At 40.7% G+C, this 21,837-nt stretch overlaps 3 protein-coding genes across 6 annotated transcripts in view; 2 read left to right on the forward strand and 1 right to left on the reverse strand.

Moving 5' to 3' along the window:
- The window catches only part of lamb2l (laminin, beta 2-like), a 34,493-nt gene extending 32,343 nt beyond the window's left edge, over nucleotides 1-2,150 (reverse strand). The window contains exon 1 of the mRNA XM_077610091.1: nucleotides 1,982-2,150. The gene's annotated coding sequence lies outside the window, so the exon portion shown is untranslated. The remainder of the gene's footprint in view (nucleotides 1-1,981) is intronic.
- Nucleotides 1,744-13,572, forward strand: LOC144082743 (troponin C, skeletal muscle-like). 4 transcript variants are annotated; one of them, XR_013303329.1, is made up of 9 exons: nucleotides 1,744-2,193; nucleotides 5,602-5,680; nucleotides 5,798-5,960; nucleotides 9,945-9,999; nucleotides 10,101-10,244; nucleotides 12,363-12,477; nucleotides 12,929-13,065; nucleotides 13,227-13,308; nucleotides 13,450-13,572. XR_013303329.1 is itself a non-coding variant. In XM_077610141.1 (7 exons), the coding sequence occupies exons 2-7, from the start codon at nucleotides 5,949-5,951 to the stop codon at nucleotides 13,256-13,258; spliced, it is 495 nt and encodes a 164-aa protein (XP_077466267.1). In that variant the 5' UTR covers nucleotides 1,744-2,193; nucleotides 5,798-5,948; the 3' UTR covers nucleotides 13,259-13,572. The 4 variants fall into 4 exon arrangements, 3 of the variants coding, with proteins under 3 accessions (XP_077466267.1, XP_077466258.1, XP_077466280.1); XM_077610141.1 differs by lacking the exon at nucleotides 5,602-5,680 and having other exon boundaries at nucleotides 13,227-13,572; XM_077610132.1 differs by lacking the exon at nucleotides 1,744-2,193 and having other exon boundaries at nucleotides 13,227-13,572.
- A 4,632-nt stretch (nucleotides 13,573-18,204) lies between these two features.
- Nucleotides 18,205-21,346, forward strand: LOC144082761 (troponin C, skeletal muscle). The gene is made up of 6 exons (XM_077610162.1): nucleotides 18,205-18,295; nucleotides 19,221-19,272; nucleotides 19,965-20,108; nucleotides 20,188-20,302; nucleotides 20,379-20,515; nucleotides 20,586-21,346. The coding sequence occupies exons 1-6, from the start codon at nucleotides 18,293-18,295 to the stop codon at nucleotides 20,615-20,617; spliced, it is 483 nt and encodes a 160-aa protein (XP_077466288.1). The 5' UTR covers nucleotides 18,205-18,292; the 3' UTR covers nucleotides 20,618-21,346.
- Nucleotides 21,347-21,837: the final 491 nt, after the last annotated feature.

Raw genomic sequence — 21,837 nt, forward strand, 5'->3', positions numbered from 1 at the left:
GAGCTGATTAAAGCTAGACTAAGCCTCCAAAGGCCTCTGGGAACTTGTACCTCCATACACAAACACAGACACCCACGCACACACAAAAAGGAGTATAATGGCCACACTGATAGGGGAAAAAGGAGAAGGCTATGAAAAGAAAGAATTTTAGAAGATAAGCAAAAGTATTAAAATAAAAGTTCAAGTGTCGCAACAAAGGAGAAAAAAGTCCGAAATGTTGGAGCAAAAACAAAAAAAGTGCAACTTCCAAAAAAATCCAAGTTAAACTGTAGTAAATTGTAATATTACGAAAAAATGTGTCACAGTAAGACATTCTTACTGTTATACAATTCAGTGTCCAATCAAACACTGCTGTGGGTCTCAGACATTTTAATTGTAATACATAATCTAATTCCATAACAATATAAATAACAATACAACTCCATCCTTGTGACTTTTTTTCCTTTTCCCCCACCTGCCCCCACCTCCGTCCTCAACATCTCACATTTTTTTCCATAGACTTGGCAACTTTTCTATCTCATCAGTGTAAATCTGATAGCGCATGTAATAGAAAATCTGAGAGAATAATGGGCTTTATTGAGAGAACGATATTAACTTACCGTGCATCTGAGAAGAACAAGTGTAAGAAATGCACCATTGTATACGTATTGACTCTCATTCTTTTCACTTCAAGGAGAAAATCTGAGCCTGTCTCTCCATTAATCTGTGCTGCTAGTAATCTGGCAGGAATGTGTATTTTTAAAAAAGAACTGCCTTGCAGTCACAAATCAACCACCAAGTAGATATTTTGCTCACATAAATCATGGAGAATCCCACCCAACTCTCACCTTGCATTTTGCCTCAATTGGTCAGTACATGAGAACTACATTATACACTATTGTCTCTTATTTTTGTCAATAAATTCAAAGAAAATGGATTGATATGGCACACTTCTGGAAAAAGAACTATTATCAGAACTGTAAAACATGAAACTAATGACTCTTAGAGATGTCAATCAACAGTCAGCCTTAAATTATTAAGTAACATCATTAAGACCCCCTAAAATATTCTCAAGGGGGCCAAATGTATTCATTCAACACTCTGGCTGCCATTGACGACACTAGGCGTCCAATCGCTTTTAATTGGGATGTGCGAATCAACGTTTGTTCATTGGCCCTGAAACACGAATCAGTCTTCCCGGTTTAAATCAATTGGACTTCTATTGCAATCAATGCTGTAGAATGAGAGAAATACTTGAAATATTATACAGAAAAATAACCATAGAGTGTTACTTATGGCCGTAAGCACTGTGTGGTTCTGGTTTTGTGCATAATTTATTAATTTTATTAATCTAGTTTACAGTAGTGGACATTGTATTCATTTACATTTTTATTTATAATTACGAAAGTAAATATTTAATATAAATCATTAATAATTGAAATATAAACTTATATGTTAAGATTTTTTTTTAATATATAAGTATTTTTATGACTACTTGGCCTGTGGAAGGTTAAATCTCTTAAATATAAATTTTTGAATATCTGTCTAGTGTAATGGCCACTGTCCCACTAAAAGTTAACACTACTATAGTCAACTAAATAATTTGGAAACATCTTTATTTAATCAAGAACATGTAACAAAAAAAGCTCCATGACAACGGCACAAGTGTATTTCTTAAAGCATCAATGCATTTTTTTTAAATTCCAGTATAACTTTATTTAATCTCAAGAGCCAACATTAAACCCACTTAAACTTTATTAACAAACTATTTTATTATTTTTTAACGACCCACTGGAGCGACGTTAGCCATGCTAACGCTCGATAAAATGCCATAAGTAACATTAACTAAAGAAAAATCGGATTGACTATTTTTAAGTGGCGTGCAATATCGAGCAAACTTCACTTTTAAGCGTACAACAGGAGATAAAGTCACCACTGTTAAGTATGAAAAAAATCAAAATTGGTCTCTTATTGAGAATGAAGCGGTCGTTTTTCAACTCACCTGCTCTCGGACTTTATCGCACGCTTCGCTTCTGGCTCTCCACCGTCCGGTCGTCCGGTCCCACGCCGCCCTCCACAGCTCAACGTCCGGGCTGGAGCAACCGTTGTTAGCGGGCTGCACTATGCTGTCCGCGGGGAGAGGGGCGCAGGTTGGCCCCTTGGAAGTGTTGGTTGGACCCCACCCAGCTCTTAGAGGACCGCCCAGTGCTTCAGGTAAAGATTACTCACATATTCCTGTTTCAGAAATGTTTCTTATACTACTTGTATATGCATTTATAGGTATCTCGCTCCCTCTCATTTTCGGAACTGCTTTATCCTCACTAGGGTCGCGGGGGGTGCTGGAGCCTATCTCAGCTGACTTCGGGCCAGAGGCGGGGGACACTGAATTGATGGCTAGACAATCATTCACACTCACACTCATACCTAGGGGCAATTTAAAGTGTCCGGTCAGCCTTCCATGGATGTCTTTGGAATGTGGGGGAAACCGGAGTACCCAGAAAAAACCTAAGCAGGGCCTGGGAGAACGTGCAAACTCCACACAGGTGGACCGACCTGGATTTGAACCCAGGTCCTCCACTGATCCGCTGGGCCACCCCATTTATAGGTGTTTACATGTATATATGTATTGTTTTCAACACCAACACTTGATAGTAAAGTAGTAATGCCCTTCCTGGAGAAATTGCGTAGGCTATGCTGTGGGTCACTTCCTGCGGATTTTGGATCACTTCCTGTGGATTTTGGGTCACTTTTTATTCATTTTGGACTTCCTACATGCTTTGTAGATGGAGAGGAAAATCCAATATCAGACGGAAAATTATGCCAACACATGAGCCCAGAATTGGGCGGCCCGGCGGATGAGTGGTTAGCGCGTCGGCCTCACAGCTCTGGAGTCCTGGGTTCAAATCCAGGTCGGTCCACATGTGTGGAGTTTGTATGTTTGACTGCGTGGGTTTTCTCTGGGTACTCCGGTTTCCTCCCACATTCCAAAAACATGCATGGTAGGCTGATTGGACACTCTAAATTGCCCCTAGGTATGGGTGAGAGTGTGCATGGTTGTCCTTTGTCTCCTTGTGCCCTGCGATCAGGGTGTCTCTGGCCTCTGGCCCGGAGTGAGCTGGGATAGCCCAAAATTGAACCCAGAATCTCAAAACTGTGCTAATCAGATAGCTACATATGCTCCACATTTCCATACGTATAGTCCGAGAAAAATGTGTGGAAATACAGTTGGGAGAAATGAAGAACTTGCGGGAAGACTGAAGGCTGCATAAAGTGATGTGGTGGAATGGTTATGACCCCCGGGTCTTAAGCTTGACGCTTGTGATTTAGTGTTCAATGAACTGAACATGGACGTTCTTGGAATGTGAGAATACCTGAAGATGAGCCACACAAGAATGTAGAGAACAAGTCAACGGAAACACCTGTGCAAAGATTTCAACACAAGAACTCTTGAATCTAAGGCAGACGTATCAACCACTAGGCTACCTTGTAGCTCAATTAGGGTGAAAGTTGAGTTTGAGACTATCCCAGTGGACTTTGTGCAAGATGTCCATGATTGGCTGCCACTCACCTACACAGAGTATAGAATGCTATAGTATACAGTCAAATTTAGATCGAGTCTTCAATAAATCTACCTTCCTGAAGTTCTACAGGAAAATCATTTCAAGCAAAGGGAGAACACAATACAGGCCAACACCCTACTTATCACACCAACGACACCCAAGTTGGGCTCTGACACACCCAAGCTTTTAACGAGAGCATGAGTTCCAGATAGTGACTGGATTGTTAGAAATAAAAGTATGTTGAACCATTCAAATTAAAATGACCAGAGAGCCGTCTTAATGTAGAGGCCTATACTTAGAGAATTACATCAATGTCAAGAAAGACAGGGATTTAAAATTTAAATACATAGGTATATGACTGGTACAAAAAAAATGAAACAGCAGGAAATGAAGCAAGCTAGGCGGTAGTAATATCAACACAACATACGTAGCAGATGAATGTACCTTGACCTGTGAGCACTATTCTAGCCATCAAGGATCATTTATTTGGAATCTCAAAGGACCATCTCGACATTTAATTTGATGAACTGACAATTGATGCAACAATTCAAAGTGTTATCACAAAGGCCACAAATTCAACACAAAAAAAGACCAACCGTAGGTATACATGTACATCTATGTATGTATGTATGTATGTATGTATGTATGTATGTATGTATGTATGTATGTATGTATGTATGTATGTATGTATGTATGTATGTATGTATGTATGTATGTATGTATGTATGTATGTATATATATATATATATACATATATATATATATATATATATATATGTATATATATATTTCAGCAACATGCTTATTTATTTATTTATTTACTTATATATTTATTTATGTATTTATTTATTAACTTGCTTATTACCTATCTATTTATGCTTAAAATGACTTTTCTGTATCTGCATTCTCACCCTCTTGCTACTGTGACAATGAAATTTCCCGAATACGGGACGAATAAAGTTATCCAATCTAATTCAATCCAATTCACACTTCCAGGTATTCCACTAATAATGACTAATAACTTGTTAATTTGTTTTTATCTTGTGTTGTTAAAGGTTTTCACATCACTGCGTATTATTTTATTATCTATTTGCAGGGGATCCACCAATTGGCCTGCACAGTCCACCCTAGCTGCTCACACTTATCAATTTGCTGGAGGAAATGTTCCTTGGCTTCTGCCACACTCTTGCCCTCCTGTAGCGCCTCTCTCAGGTAGTTCATGTCTTCTGCAGCACTCAGCTCAGGCATTCCCAGAGAGGAGCATGAAGTGGGAGAAGAGTGTGACCAGCAGTCGAGTGTGTACGCAGTGCGACATATGCTTGTGTGGGCACGTTCTATTCATTAAAAAGAGAATGTTCATATATTGGTTTCCACTTGTGTTGTTCAATGACACAAAATTAAACAAAGGGTTTATAAAAATTTGGATTCAAACCATCATGTCATCAACCCTGAGGTACGCTTGTTATCCGGTTTCCTCCCACATTCCAAAAGCATGCATGGTAGGCTGATTGGACACTCTATTGCACCTGTATCAAAGTGGCGGCCCGGGGGCCAAATCTGGCCCGCCGCATCATTTTGTGTGGCCCGGGAAAGTAAATCATGAGTACCGACTTTCTGTTTTAGGATCAAATTAAAATGAAGAGTATAGATGTATATTAAATTTCCTGATTTTCCCTCTTTTAAATCAATAATTGTAATTTTTTTATTCAATTTTTTCTGTGTTTTTAGTTCAAAAATCATTTTGTAAAATCTAAAAATATATGAAAAAAGCTAAAATATACATTGTTTTAGATCTATAAAAAATGAATATTCAGGGCTTTTAATTCAGTTCTTTTAATCCATTTATTAAAAAAAATCTAAATATTATATCTAAAATGGTCCGGCCCACTTGAAATCAAGTTGACGTTAAAGCGGCCCGCGAAACAACCCGAGTCTGACACCCCTGTTCTATTGCATATGGTCATATGATCAAACCCTGAAAACTCAGCTCAAGCACTCCCAGTCAAACGGCAATACACACATAGCACTCGGCCCCCGCCTTATATAGAATGTGTTTGTGCAGAGGTGTCAGCTGTTTCCCAAGAGGGGAGGGAAGTACCATCCAGAAATAGAAAGGATCAGTTCAAAAGTGGAATGAGAAGGTACAAGATGACAAAAAAATTATGATTAAAAGGACTTCTCCATTTGTATTTCTCTGCAGATCCGTCACTTCCCTGTCCTTATATTCAATTTTCCTATTTATTTTTTATTACATTCAGTTTCCCCTCAGCACGGAAGGGCGAAAAGACACCGAATGGTCAAAGTCAGCTGTTGCTGTCAGTCAGCCAATCCATGAGAGGAGTCTGAAAGGGTGATGATTGAAAAGATGAGATTCAATACCGACGAAAAAGAGGGAGCAAGAGGATCAAAATGCGGAGAGCGGTGAGAATGTCGTAAACTAAAATGTCTTCTCCACATAAAAGAAAGGTACCAGTGCCAAAGTTCTATGTCCCTCCCAGTTAAAAACAAAAAAATCACTTACTACATATCATAATAGTAGTTGAACCGATATAAATAACTATTTTGCCTTCTAGTAAACTGATGTGTGGACTAATATGGTCAACAAAAATATTAGGTGGATGGCTTTTTGAAAACTGGAATAAATTGAAGTTGTTTTCTGTAAGAACATTTTTGACGCAAATTGTGCTCTGTGATTGGCTGGCAAGCAGTTAAGGGCGTACCTTGCCTATCACCAATATTCAGCTGGGATAGGTTACAGCACAGAATATGAAAGAATAATTTCATTTTATTTATTTATTTTTTCCACCTCTAATAAGTATAATTTTAGGTTTTTCAGGTCAAATTTAGACTTTTGTCGCGGGAAATGTTGTATTCTTATAATAATACAGTTGTTGCCATACAACCTCTGTCTTGGTTTGGAATATTTATAAGGTGGCTTGCCTTATTTATTTGTCCGCTATCATTATAGTGGAGCTTGGACTGCCAATTATATATTTTTTGTGGTAGAAATTTGACAAAAACAAGTCGTCTCAACTAGTAATTGTAACACTATGTACAATCATTCATAAAATATTATGTAATACTTTTGTACGATCATTCTAAATCCTTAGAAATGCAGTTGAAAACATTGCTTATTTGTCTTCCAGGGAAAGAATTTAGGGTATTTTGTGTCAATGGGCAGTAACAAATAGACTGCATGTTCATAATGTGTTGACTAAGGAAAAGCAGTCTCAAAAGATTCATTTCAAGTCAAAAATTTTCCACTATGACAACTAGGTGTGGCGAATGAGAATTGCAACTTGTCTTGATGTTTCTAGCAGCAGGTGCACAGAGTAAGAATGAAACGTACCACTGAGAAAACGAAATTTTGTAGCATCACAGCTTTGGGCGTTTCTGCATACTCGTGATACAAACAGTGACTCTATTAGTTTGGATCTTCAGATCCCTCAAAGACACGTTAAACTAAAAACTTGATTAATTCAGCCAGTCACTGCAAATTCTGAATTATTTGTTTACAAATCATTAAGAAAATCAATTTTCCCCATAGTCTGAAGGACACAATAAGACTAAACACCACAGCACACACTGAAGCCTTGTCATTGACTGACACGCTAACTATAGGCCGCATACCGGCTGTTCTATTCGTCTCCTTGTTGTAAGAGGAGGAAGCTCGAAAGCAAGATCGCTGGAGATGTTGTACAGCTGTTTGAAGAGGAGCGATCCACTTGCAATCCATCTTGAGTTACAGATGTCACCAAGTGCAAGGTTAAGCCCGAAGCATTAAGGACAGGCGAGGAGATGGACCTCCAAGTCGAGGGAGAGGGAGAGGGGCTTGGAGAACGCTGCCTGGGAGGCGTGATGTCATTTGCCCGCTTGATCCTTTGCCAAAATAACCTCCAGTTGATGAGCCTTTTTTTTTAATCAATGTCACTCGGATGATCCGTTGTCTAAATATGGGAGATTGGGTTGGACATATGGGAACGTCCATCAAGACCTTGTAAACCGGCACCCCTGATTGGCTACCTCCGGCCCAATCCTGAGCATTTTCAGCGAAACTTTGGCGGGATGCGAGGGTACTTATGGAAGCCGGGGGATCAGATTGACTCTTCCATCCCAACGGTGTAGCAGGGAGACATCCTTTTGTCAGACAGTCAACTGTTTTTTGACGGGGTTTGCCTGCACAACAACTGGTCGCCATGGTAAGGACCGGAGAATCTGGGCCTGTTTTCTCTTGTTTTTTGAGGATTTGGGGCTTTCAGTGTTCACCTGGAGAGGCTACAGACAAGATATTTGAAGATGGAGATAACCCTCAAGGGTGGAAAAATCCCTGGATTTACGCGGAAAAAATGCTTTTATCGGAATTTTACGTGAAGCGGTGATAAATACGCAATGGGAGTCCTGTTTTCCCTAAAAATGCAAAGTTTTTTCTCAACTTTTGATGGGCACTTTTCTGCTTTTGCATCACGCTAAATATGATATGATGGATATTTAGATTCCAGCCAGCCGCGCTAAAGTTAGATGACTCACACAGCTGAGTAAATTGAGACAGACACGCCGCCTAATTTAGGGCGTTCACCTTGGAAAAAAATCCCTCTTAAATCCTGCCTCAAGTCTCGTCTTAAAAATAGCTGAGCCTTAAGGATTTGTGTGCGTGGCCACATGCTAAGATATTGACGATGATCTGTCAAGAATGAGAGGGGAGATGAATGCAGACTGCCAGTTAGTTCATTGTGCTATATTTAGCTTTTATTTTAATCAACTTTCCACTGAGTGAGAAAAGGCTAGAAAACTTTTGGTCTTGTAAAACCTCCACATAAAAGCCACAACTCTGTTATTGGAAATTCCCTATAATATCATAGGTTGGTGGTATGATTTTATTCAAAATGGCACTATTATGTAACATTAAATCTCATTCCAAATGATATTCTATAAAATGTAAAGTTTTCTGCCTCTTTTAATCCATTTTGAAAAAGGTCCGTTAATACTTTTCACCCAGCGCGACACATTTTATGATTATTTTGCTCTGTTAAATCATTTCATAGACTCAGAATCTAAGTTTCCTAAATCAGTAGTTAATGAGTTGTCTGTAAAATTTATACATTCATTTTGAAAATCAGCTTTTAACTTATTAGTGTTCCAGCTATTGAGCTGTTTACTAAATAAATGTGAAAATATTACAGTATGACAGAAAAATAAGGTGAGGCAAATTTTATGACAAAATTACTGGGTTAATTCAAGGGTGTCAAACGTGGGTTGGTTCGCAGGCCGCAATAACATCAACTCGATTTCATGTGGGCCGGACCATTTTAGATATAATATTTAGATTTTTATTTTTTTAATTGGATTATAAGAACTGGATCAAAAGCCCTAAATATTCAGGTTTTTTAAAGATATAAAACTGTTTATTTGAACTTTTTTCTTAGTAAGGGAAAACATCTAATAATCATTTGTTTTTCATTTCAAATGGAAACAATTTTTTTAAAAATTATATTCAATATTAAAGTGGAAAACCGAAAAATAATTTTATATATTTATTTTTAGATTTTACAAAATGCTTTTTGACCGAAAAACACCAAATGAAAAAAATGGATAAAAAATTGCAATTATTGATTTAAAAAGGGGAAAATCAGGAAATATAATGTACATCTATAATCTTCATTTGAATTTGATCCTAAAACAGAAAGTTGGCACTCATGATTTACTTACTTGGGCCGCACAAAATGATGTGGCGGGCCAGATTTGGCCCCCGGGCCGCCACTTTGACACCTATGGGTTAATTCATCTTGAATGTCTTTGGAAAATTTGATAGTGTGAATGTTAATATGAGTTAGGGGAAAGATGATAGGCAAAAATGCTCAAGTTGTAAAATTTTAAACTTGTCAGATGAAGCTACATCGAATAATTTTAATATATGAAATATGCATGATGTGCTTGCTTTGAAGGAAAATATATGAAATCATTACATTTTCAAACAGTGGGAAAAGACGAGTTAGCCTAACCAACTACAGATTTAAACGTAAAAAAAATGGAACATGACTCTTTTCAGTTAAATTCTGTAGTAATTCAAAAACCGAAACTGTCATAACTATTTTGAGCATAAAACAGGCCGGTTTAGTTGGCACAAATTGTTGGAATAACTGTCCTATGCTGTTACAGGCTAAATTTAATGAGTGATAAGTCATTTCCATGGTAACCATGTTTTGCTTATTTTCTTGTTGCTCTTTAAACATGTCAAAACATTCGAAGATGGTGCCATTTCCATCACAAGCATTTGTCACGTGACCTGAAACTTGGCTTTTTAGCCGACAGTCTGATGTGCTTTTGTACTTTCATTGCATTTTTTTTAAATGACGACAATTTTGAAGCATTGAATATGTCGTGACAGTCTTTGTTCTCTCTCAAAAGCCCACCGACGCCCAAAGCGATGCCCGCTCCTTCCTTACGGAGGAGATGATTGCAGGTTAGTCTTTTTTTGCCGTCGTCGTCCATGCTTATGCTATTTGCAGTTTTTAATTTTTTTACCTTCTGATCTATGCTTTGCCACTTTCTGAACGTCTCCAGAGTTCAAGGCCGCCTTCGACATGTTTGACACTGACGGTGGCGGTGACATCAGCACCAAGGAGTTGGGCACCGTGATGAGGATGCTGGGACAAAACCCGTCCAGGGAGGAGTTGGACGCCATCATTGAGGAAGTCGATGAGGATGGTGAGGAATTCAAACGTTATCCTTTAAAGCTGATAGAACAATACAAAGATTGTTCATGTGGTTCCTTAGTTTGTGTGTTGTAAAGTGGTAATCTGCTATACTTAGTGGTTAATGTAAAAACTGTTGATTTTTTTAAGCAACTACGGCTCAACTTGCGTTGTCTTTGGCGGCCAATGAGTTAAAATAACAAAAACAAAAATTGTTTTAAAATGCAGAAACGACCCAAAAAATAAATTAACTTAAAAACAGCCAGGGCTTTTTATTTTTTTTATTTTTTGGGTGAATGCAATAAGCTTCCGTATATAAGAATACATTTTGAAAAACAGTTTTTTGGCCAATATTAATCCTTACAGTACATTTAATTTCATTCAAATGAATTTCTTACATGACAAAATAACAGCTCAAACCATCAACAAAATATGACAAGTCATCAAGACTAGATACATTAAAAACTAATAATTGGAAATACATAATAATTAATCATATTTCAAAATGTATACAGAAGGCTATTCCTTATAATTCCTAACTTTGATCAAAAAGTATTGAAACAACTTAGCGTGATCCAGTACGGCTGGAGACCAATTGTAAACTAAAACTATCATCTTAGTACTGCTGGGCAATATAATATCATTCATTCATTCATTCATTCATTTTCTGAACCGCTTTATCCTCCCTAGGGTTGCGGGGGGTGCTGGAGTCTATCCCAGCTGACTTCGGGCCAGAGGCGGGGGACACCCTTAATCAGTCGATCGCAGGGCACAATGAGACTGACAAACATTTACACTCACACTCATACCTAGGGGCAATTTAGAGTGCCCAATCAGTCTTTGGAATGTGGGAGGAAACTGGAGTACCCGGAGAAAACCCACACAGGCCCGTGGAGAACATGCAAACTCCTCACAGATGGACTGGACTGACCTGGATTAGAACCCAGGACCCCAGAGTTGTGAGCCCGTCGTGCTAAACACTCAAGCTGCCGGGTCGCTGTCATCACACCTGTATAATCGACGCGAAACATATTTTACTGCAGTATGCTTGGTCCCATTATTTTGAATGGAATGTACAGTAATACCTCAATTATCGCGGTTAATGGGGGGACGGACCCCCCGCGAAAAGTGAAGGGTCAAAAAATAAATAAATACATTTTGGAAAAAAAATAATTCTTCAGTGCTCAGTCCTAGTAGCAAGAGTAGCTTACAGTTACGAGTTTCAGCGTGGATTTTCACATTTTTATGAACTTTAATAATAAAAAATACAATTAAAAATTTGAAAAATAACGCGGACGCGGGCTCAATTCTCACAGGTGGCGTATGACTAGGAGTACGGATAGTTGTTTGTCTCTCTTGTGTGCCCTACGACTGACTGGCGACCAGTCTAAGGTGTAGTCTGCCTTTCGCCCGGAGACAGCTGGGTTAGGCTCCAGCAACAACCCTATCGAAGATGGGCGGTATGGGTACAGGGTCGATTGGTCGCCGGTCTTTTGGTCGCCGATCTTTTGACCGCCGGTCTTTTGGTCGCCCGGAAGGTAAGTGATAATGACCATTTAAATCATTGCTCAAATTCCCTAAATACAAACTGCAAATTACTATTTAGTCATACTTATTATTAGGCTAAAGAAAAGCTCAAAATTTCCCGGACTTTTATTGTTTCTTGTTGGAGAATTTGTTAAGACCCTGACTGACGTAGCTTCTTAAAGGGACAACGCATGTACATACAAACTCTTATACACTCACACGTCGGCTCAGTGAAACTGCTCATGGCCATTGTTGGCTTGTATTGATGCGTAGACCGTGTTGTTTTACCTTGTTTTGTCGCCGATCTTTTGGTCGTCGGTCTTTTGGTCGTTGTCGTGGTTGGGCCGACCAAAAGACCGCGACCAAAAGACCGCGACCAAAAGACGGCGACCAAAAGACCAGCGACCAATCGACCGCACACGGGTGGTATGGAAGATGAATAAAAAATAAATACAATTTTTTTTTTAATTCCGCAGAAAAAAATCTGCGATGTAGTGAAACAGCGATAACCGAAGCGCGAAGTAGCGAGGTTTCTCTGTAATATATACGAGGAAGCCAAGCTTTCCACCTGTATAATGTTTGTATTTTGTCCCACATTCCCTAGGCAGTGGTACCATTGACTTCGAGGAGTTTTTGGTCATGATGGTGCAGCAGTTAAAGGAGGACCAGGCTGGAAAGAGTGAAGAGGAGCTATCTGAATGCTTTCGTATTTTTGACAAGTATGATTTATAATGTAGTTGTTCAATTTGCCAACAGCGTCCAAATAGGAAATTGCAATTGAGTGTTTGAATAATGTCGTGACAAAATGAACACAAGTCATTCATTGCCACTCCATTTCATTTGGAAGAACTTATTTTGTAAAAGATTGTTGTTGTTTTGGGGGGGGTGATTTTGTTATGGGTTGATTTAGTGGTGTCAAACCTGTGGCTCGGGGGTCAGAAGTGGGTCGCAAGCGGCTCCGATCCAGCCCATGGGATTTTACTGCCTGATGGGCACTTTATACTGGCCACATGAGATTTATAGTTGGCACGAATGTGGCCCGCGAACCAAAATGAATTTGACACCCCTGCTTTCATGAAATTTGTGACAAGGACAGCAATTGTATTTTGAACTTGACTGTCCATGTGATCATAACTGCACTTCTAATCTATTCGTCATTTTCACGCTCAGAAACGGAGACGGATTCATCGACCGTGAGGAGTTTGGAGACATCCTGCACATGACTGGAGAAGCTGTCACAGAAGAAGACATCGATGAGATGTTTGGCGAATCTGACAATAACAAGGATGGAAAAATTGATTTTGATGGTGAGACATAGTCAATCAACATAGTCAATTTAATCGAAAATAGAATATTGAGAAAATGACCTGCACTTTTGTAAAAGTGAGCTGACATACCAAGTCTTCATATTTTATGAGGTCTCTCACTTTACTAAATATGGGCTTTTTTTTTGCTTTGTTCACTGCAGAGTTTTTGAAGATGATGGAGAGCGTCCAGTGAGGATTACATTTCCTGGTGGTCCTCTTTTAGCCTTAAAATGTTTGGATTTGGTATCGTTTTGATCAGGGGTTAAATCTCTGACCCCACCCTGCACTCACAGGAGGCCTCGGGGCCTACCCAGAAAGGCTAAAAATATCCGAATAGCCGACCTTTTTAAGACGAAGACACTTTCCTCAGCTGTCTCATCCCAGGCAACTGCTGCTCCTCCTCCTGACATGCTTCTACACCGTTTCACCGTATTGCATTCAAGCTCCTCCTCCACGCGGATATTCTGCGCTCTCCTTTGAAATAAACCAACCTTTCACTCATGGTCACTGAATGATTGATGCACATTTGACACTTGAAATTGACAGGTAGTCCATGTCTTTTGTTAAGATTACAGACAAAAATTCAACTAATTTTCTCATTTTCTCATCTCATTTTCTGAAACGCTTTATCCTCACTAGGGTCACGGGGGGTGCTGGAGCCTATCCCAGTAGACTTTGGGCCAGAGGTGGGGCACACCCTGAATTGGTGGCCAGCCAATCACAGGGCACAAGGAGACAACCAACCATTCACGCTCACACTCATACCTAGGGGAAATTTAGAGTGTCCAATCAGCCTACCATGCATGTTTTTGGAATGCGGGAGGAAAACGGAGTACCCGTAGGAAACCCACGCAAGCCCGGGGAGAACATGCAGACTCCACACAGGTGGACCGACCTGGATTTGAACCCAGGTCCCCCACTGTGAGGCCGCCGGGCTGCCATCAACTATTTTCATGTCCCAAAATTTTTGGATGGGCGGCCAGGTGGAAGAGTGATTAGCAGGTCTGTCTCAAGGTTCTGAGATCGAGGGTTCAGTCCCTGGTGGGGTTTGACCTTTCCGTTCCTGTGTGGGTTTTCTCCGGATACTCCCCAAAAAACATGCAGGTTGAAAATACTAAATCAGGGGTGTCAAACTCAATTTGTGGGCCAGACCATTTTGAGTGGGAGGGGCAAATGAACATTAATTTCGTCGCTCCTCCCAGTTGGAATGAATTGGACGCCTAGTGCCGTCAATGGTACTAAAAAAGAGCATCCACAGCCAGTTTAAGCGAATTGGACATGTATTGTTGTCAACGGAAGCCATTTATTTAATTTTACATAGTTTTACGGTACTTACAGGTCACTTCCTGTAAGTGTGGATCATTTCCTCTTGATTTGGGGGAATTTCCGGGATACACTTCCTATTCATTGGTCGCTTTCTGATGATTTGTGGGCATTTCCAGGTTATTCAAGTGTGATTTAAAGACTTAAAAATACAGAACCTTTTCAACAATAGTACGTATTTGAATTTATTAAAACATACCTAGGTGTATTGATCATTAGAATTATCCAAATTATAAATGTAAAGGTAAACTTTTTACGTGGGCGGGGCAAATGAGATCATTTACCCTCCCTTTGGAAACCACGAAAGAATATTTCATCATGTTGGCTCACCTCCTGCCCACCATATAAGGACCACCAGTCTTGGTGTGCTGTTAATATTTCTTCCTCCTTCCCTCCTTGCTATTCAGGGCACAGTTGAAAATGAGTAGGCAGAAGGCTGGGCGGGGGCTGGGGGGCTTGGCAGACAGGGTGGGACTGCCGCCCCAAGTGAGTTCTTCTCCTGGTCTTGAGTTTCACGCCCGGATTGAAACATACGTAATGAACACAGAACTTTTATAACTTAAACTTACGCTTGTCCAGGTCACACAAATGTTTACAAAGTCTTGTTGCAAACCACTTTTGCTCGAGGAGACACAAAGTTCTCACTCTCTATTGGGTTCCTGTCGTGATAAAAGAATAATAACGTTAAATAAATGAGATTGTTTGGGTGTTGTAATCAAAGGTATTTCTTGTGTATTTCAAATCATATTTGCTGCAGCCATGTTGTAGTTATGAATTCATGTCATGATGTCATTTTGCCATCTAAACCAGGGCTGCCACGATTAATCAATTTATTAACAAGGGATTATTGGGAAATGAATCAAATATAGGCAATTAATTAATATTCAATTGATCACAACAAAGAGAAAGTTTTCTCAGCCTCCTAATAGCAAATATTTCTATAGATTTGATTTTTTAGAATAAGCAAACATTCTCTTTAAAAATCTAAATATTTATTTACATATATATATATATATTTAAAAATGACAGCAAATAAGATATTCATTTTATTAATATTTCTTTTCCCCTATTTATTTTAAATACATTAATAGAAAAATATGAGAGAAAATATTAGATTTTTTTTAAAATAAGCAAACATTCTCTTTAACAATCTAAATATGTATTTAAATATATATATTTATTTAAAAATGATAGCAAATAAGATATTCATTTTATTAATATTTCTTTTCCCCTATTTATTTTAAATACATTAATAGAAAAATATGAAAAACTTTTATTTCCTTGTTTCAATTTAAAATACAAACTATATTCCTTTTTCCAAAAAATGTTTAGAGCCACCTGATAGAGTAGTGGTTCACTCGCCTGACTCCGGTATGGGCGGGTGCGGGCTCGATTCCCGCTGGTGGTGGTATGATTGAGAGTGTGAATGGTTGAATATCTCTTGGGGCTGACTGGCGACCAATCTAGGGTGTAGTCTGCCATTCCCCTAAGGTCAACTGTGATAGGCTCCAGCAACATTCGCAAAACTTACGGGTATGTGCGGTACGGAAAATGAATGAATACAATACACCCCCTACCACTGTTCCCTCTAAGCTGCGCGCGTGCGCAATTGCGCACTACTCTCGTCTTCTCTGCGCAGCAGCAATGCTATGGCGCGCAGTAAAAAAAAAAAACGGATATTTTTTTTTTTTTTTTTTTTTTTTTTTTTTTTTTTTACCCCTTTCTTCATGATGGCGCCGTTTAAGTGGCAGCCAGTGGCAGTAGCTCTGTCCACTTATGTTTTTCGTGTTTTACAGCATGTTTTACATGAAAAATTAGAGGGAACATTGACATGCACCTGCTTGTGGCAGGTGTGATACTGGTTTGCCCATAGCGAGCAATGATGATGTCGTGACCGGATGATTCGCCTAAAGACGTTTCGCCGACGGACGTTTGCGTTTGACAGACGGACAGGTCTCCGAATGAACGTTCGTTCAAACAGCGTTTAATGATTAAATACAAATACTAGTATTTGTATTTAATCATTAAACGCTGTTTTCAGCTGGATTTGACCGAATTTGAGAGCATTTTGAGCCCTTTGGCGAATGGACGTATATGGACATTTTTTTGCCTCCATCGCGACATCATCGCGACATTTTACCAAGGAATTCACTTCCCTGGGCTCGGTTCTAATGTCCAAAGAGCTCCAGTATTTGTATTTAATCATTAAACGCTGTTTTCGGCTGGATTTGACCGAATTTGAGAGCATTTTGAGCCGTTTGGCGAATGGACGTATATAGACGTTTTTTTGCCTCCATCGCGATATCATCACAACATTTTACTGAGGAATTCACTTCCCTGGGCTCGGTTCCAATGTCCAAAGAGCTCCAGTATTTGTATTTAATCATTAAATGCTGTTTTAGGATGGATTTGACCCGATTGCTGTCATTTTACGGCTCGGTTCTGCTACATCTGCCCGCCCAAGAGTGCTTATTCCCGGGCTGCCATTGATGGTAGACTAACATTGATTTTTACTATAATTTGGAAAACACCGGCAGCGGGCCGGATTAAAAATCCTAACGGGCCGTATATGGCCCGCGGGCCGAGGTTGAAAAACTTGTACACACACGATCCGGGGGCGAGTCGAGCGCGCGAATCCCGTTTCGGCAAAACCTCCGTTCGGCGGAACGTCCATTCGGCGACCTGCCCGTCTGTCAAACGTCCGTCGGCGAAACGTCTTTAGGCGAATCATCCGAGTACCGATGATGTCGCTCACACTGGTACTCAGTGCGCTCAGGGAGGTTGACTTTCTGCTCAGACCAACGAAAAATTAGAGGGAACATTGCCCCCTACCCCATAAAATTCAGTAACTCTGCTTAAAATGAAAAAGGGAGCCCAAATAAGTGAGCTTCCCAAAATGATATGTCATAGCGTTGGTCACTCTTTCAGTGCCATTGACCATGATGGACGTCCAATCATCTTTCTGCCACGAGGAGACGCCCAATCCAATTGAACTGGCAGCGAATAAATGTATTTTATTTAGGGATTCCTGCTACTTTGTCGTTACAGCGGCTAACACAGTGTCATTGTTTTGTGATTGATATCAGCTGATGTGGTCTTAGGCCTCATTGATCTCAGGCCTTCAGACAAAAGACACAGGACTGGTTTACCTGTCCTGTTCTATTGCATATGATTATCTCATCTCAAACTATTTTCTGAACCGCTTTATCCTCATTAGTGTCGCGGGGGGTGCCGGAGCCTATCCCAGCTGACTCCGGGTCAGAGGCGGGGGACACCCTGAATCGGTGGCCAGCCAATCGCAGGGCACGAGGAGACAATCAACCATGCACACTTACACCCATATCTAGGGACAATTTAGAGTGCATCCAATCAGCCTACCATGCATGTTTTTGGAATGTTGGAGGAAAGCGGAGTACCCAGAGGAAACCCACCCATGCAAACTCCACACGGGGGGACGTGACCTGGATTTGAACCCAGGACCCCAGAGCTGTGAGGCCGACGCGCTAACCACTCGCCGCTTCCATGTGATTATGTCAATACATAACATGGAATTAATATAGAACAGAAGCTATTTTACGGTAACACATTTCCACCTTCCCCCACATTATCCATTCGCCAATAGGTCTAAAGTTGCCGTTTTCCAGCCCTTCCACCTCAAGACACGTTCCCCTCCAAAATGTGATTGGCCTGCATTGATTCCCCAAGAACCCTAAAAGTTCAGAAGACTATATCTGGAGACCTGTAGGAGCCAAGGGGCGGGACCTGGTGGTCCTGGTTTAAAGTGTGTCCCAAGCCTCACTTGACGTCTAGTCTCTCTGTTGGGGTGCACGCGGATTGACCACTCCTTTGGGCCTTTTGTTTTTTTCCTTGGATCTCTAAGGGGGGGAAAAGCTAATCCACAATCATGGTAAGAGGCGCACTTCTAAAACGCAGCCAGGATGGCATAGCTGTCATAACTTTGAATTAAAAGTTAAGAAACTATCTAAAATCCAGTTCATAGGAAATGACATCCTTCATGAAAATTCTAATAATTATCTCCATTTTTTTCATTTTTCCGTGGCATTTTTTTTTAGGATGAAGAGAAAATTATGATTGGGATAATTTAACTCTTTATTTTTATTTTTTTTAGCGTTGTTTGACTTACACGCAATTTACCAACTATAGTTCCTTGGCCTGTAAAAATCAACCTTTTTTTCACATTGTAAGTGAATGAAGTATTTTTAAATATCCATGGCCCGCTGACATGGACAATTAGTTTTTTTTATTGTATTATTTATTGATAATGCATTTGTTTGTTTGTTGTTGTTATTTGCGTATATGGTGGTGAAGCTTTAAATCTCATTTTAATGGAATAATGACAATAAAAGCATTCATTTTAATGCAATATTCATGCATATTTGATGACGCAGGATGAATAAGGGTTTTCAAAGTGCGTATTGCAGTGGGGTGGAGGAATGGCGTGGGGTGGGCTGCAGCTGCTCAGGTGCGGATTCCGCTTAAGTGACAAATTCCCAAGGATTGGATGTCTGCAGGCCATATACAGCCCAGCCTAATGTGTTGAGCCTGAAATAGCCGGGCCAATTTACAGCCAGCTCAACAGCAAACCTTTTGAAGACGCTGCCACTGCTCCCTGTAACCCTTTGCAATGCAAAAAAAATCCCATTTAAGAAACAAAAATCGGAGGAATTATTGAAATGTGTGAGGACGTATCTTGAAAAATGGCCCTTTTCCACCTAAACTTTGATCGGGGGTGTCCAATGGAACATTTGAGTCATGAAAGAGAGGAAAGCAAATGTTTTGTTGGTGATTAAAGTGATCATGTTTGTTCGCAGACTGACGCACAGCAAGAGGCCCGCTCCTACCTGAGCGAGGAAATGCTGGCTGGTAAGCTAACACGCTTCAAAATGTTCACGTTAACTCAAAAGTTTGGTTGTTTTTAGTTGGGGAGGAATTTGTCGACAAGATTAGACACGAATGGACCCCGAATGCTGGTGTCAAACTCAAGGCCCTTGGGCCAGATCTGGCCCAAAACTTCATCATGAGTGGCCCCAAAAAATAAACCTCATATCATCTCATCTAATTTCCTGAACCGCTTTATCCTCATTAGAGTCGCGGGGGGTGCTGGAGCCTATCCCAGCTGTCTCCGGGCCGGTGGCCAGGGATACCCTGAATCGGTGGCCAGCCAATCGCAGGGCACAAGGAGACAAAGGACAACCATTCACCCTCACACTCATACCTGGGGGCAATTTAGAGTGTCCAATCAGCATACCATGCATTTTTTGGGAATGTGGGAGGAAAACGGCATACCCGGAGGAAACCCACGCAGGCCCAGGGAGAACATGCAAACTCCACACAGGTGGATCAACCTGGATTTGAACCCAGGACCCCAGAGCTGTGAGGCCGACACGTTAACCACTCGCTCCACCGGGCCGCCCTCCGATAAGAATGAATCCATATATAATAGATGATTTTTTTTCCGCTTTTTGTCGTGAACTACTGAGCTACAATCGGCTAACTTTTTGAAATCCACTCCTATTCGTAAACTTAACTCCAAGTGGCATGCTATTTTTCTCCAGAGTTCAAGGCCGCCTTCGACATGTTCGACACTGACGGCGGCGGTGACATCAGCACCAAGGAGTTGGGCACCGTGATGAGGATGTTGGGGCAAAACCCCACCAGAGAGGAGTTGGACGAGATCATCGAGGAGGTGGATGAGGATGGTGAGTGAAGAAGAGCTGACTACAAGCAGGTTAGAGTAGCCCACGGCTGTCCGTGATGGAGAATTTCCCTTCCTCGCAGGCAGCGGTACCATCGACTTTGAGGAGTTCTTGGTCATGATGGTGAGGCTGCTCAAGGAGGACCAGGCTGGCAAGAGCGAGGAGGAATTGGCGGAGTGCTTCCGCGTTTTTGACAAGTACGAGCTCCTTATCACCAGCCCTCCGTCCTGTCCTCGGTACGCGTTTAATATAAAAAAAATTCCCTCCGCACAGGAACGCTGACGGCTACATCGACAGAGAAGAGTTCTCCCTGATCATCCGCAGCACCGGCGAGCCCGTCACGGAGGACGAGATCGACGAGCTGTTGAAGGACGGCGACAAGAACGCCGACGGCATGCTGGACTTTGACGGTACAGTTCGATCCAACCGAGGAGTTTCTCCTCTCACACCCCTTTGACCTCCCTTTCCTGTGTTGATCAGAATTCCTCAAGATGATGGAGAACGTGCAGTAAAAGCAGACACACTCACGGACATTCCTCCTCATCCTTGTAACTCCTCCCCATGCGGAATTCACGTGGCCCACCTATGATCCTCTCACCCCCCTTCCTCACACACCCTGAACAGAAAGATTACACACCCTGAAAAGAAAAGTGGGGGTAGTCTGTCTTGGTTGGCTGACCCTCAAAGTCACGCGGACAACTAACGGAAACTGTTTTTAAGAAGTCTGCGGCTGAACCAGATCGAGTCCGACCCCCTCTTGCCCACCTGCTTTTCTTTTAAGATCTATTCTAGATGGAACAGCAACCTATTAGACCAATCCAATCGACGCCACTTCACTGTACAAAGAAGTTACCGGCTAGAATAGCGACAAGAATAAAATAATCTTACAACACTTTCAACTTGTAGTCTGTCGTATTAACAGTCTGTAAGATGTTGTTTGAGGAATATCATTAAAATAATGTTGTTTCTTCTTTTTGTCCACTTGGTTTCAAATGACGCTACGAATCACAGAAATATGAGAAAAATTAAACATAGGTGGCTGTCAATCAAATCGGGTGTCCTCGGCTGCTTCCCATGGTTAGCTGGTACAGGCTCCAGCACCCCCTGCGAGCCTTGTGTGCAATGTTCCATCTAATTTTTCCAGTGGCGGGCCATCAGGGCCTTCTCTGCTGGCCTACGAAATATCTGAATCATATATTATATTTTGTCCATCAATACTTATTAAATAATTCCAAATTGTCTGTTAGCTTCCTTTCATTGCTTTTCCCCCTGGTTGCACTGCTTCCAGATGTGTTTTCATATTGAAGCATTATATCCATAAATAAAACAACTTAATAAATGGCACTAGCATTGGCACTTAGCTTATATTTCACGTCTGTCCTTGAGGTAGTCTGTCTTTCATTTACCGTATTTTTAACCCAAAAAATGACTTATCAAGGGTACGGCTTATATGCGCATAAGACTTGCTATACTCTTTTTCACCAGTAGATATCGGCAAAGTAATATTTACTATTTGTTGGATATTTTCTGTTTTGCAGTAAGAAAACAACCATTACTGGATGAATTAATTCCTTAAGATATTGACGCTAATAAGATGCTTTTGATTCATACAGGATCTCAGAAATACCACGTGTGATGATTATTCTTAAGGTTTTCCCTTCAAAGTAACACATTTGTACTCCCGATTAAAAAAAGTAATATGGAGGTGAAAAATGTGAATCAGGGGGTGGCT

The sequence above is a fragment of the Stigmatopora argus genome, chromosome 1 (assembly GCF_051989625.1).
Source record: "Stigmatopora argus isolate UIUO_Sarg chromosome 1, RoL_Sarg_1.0, whole genome shotgun sequence".
NCBI lineage: Eukaryota > Metazoa > Chordata > Actinopteri > Syngnathiformes > Syngnathidae > Stigmatopora > Stigmatopora argus.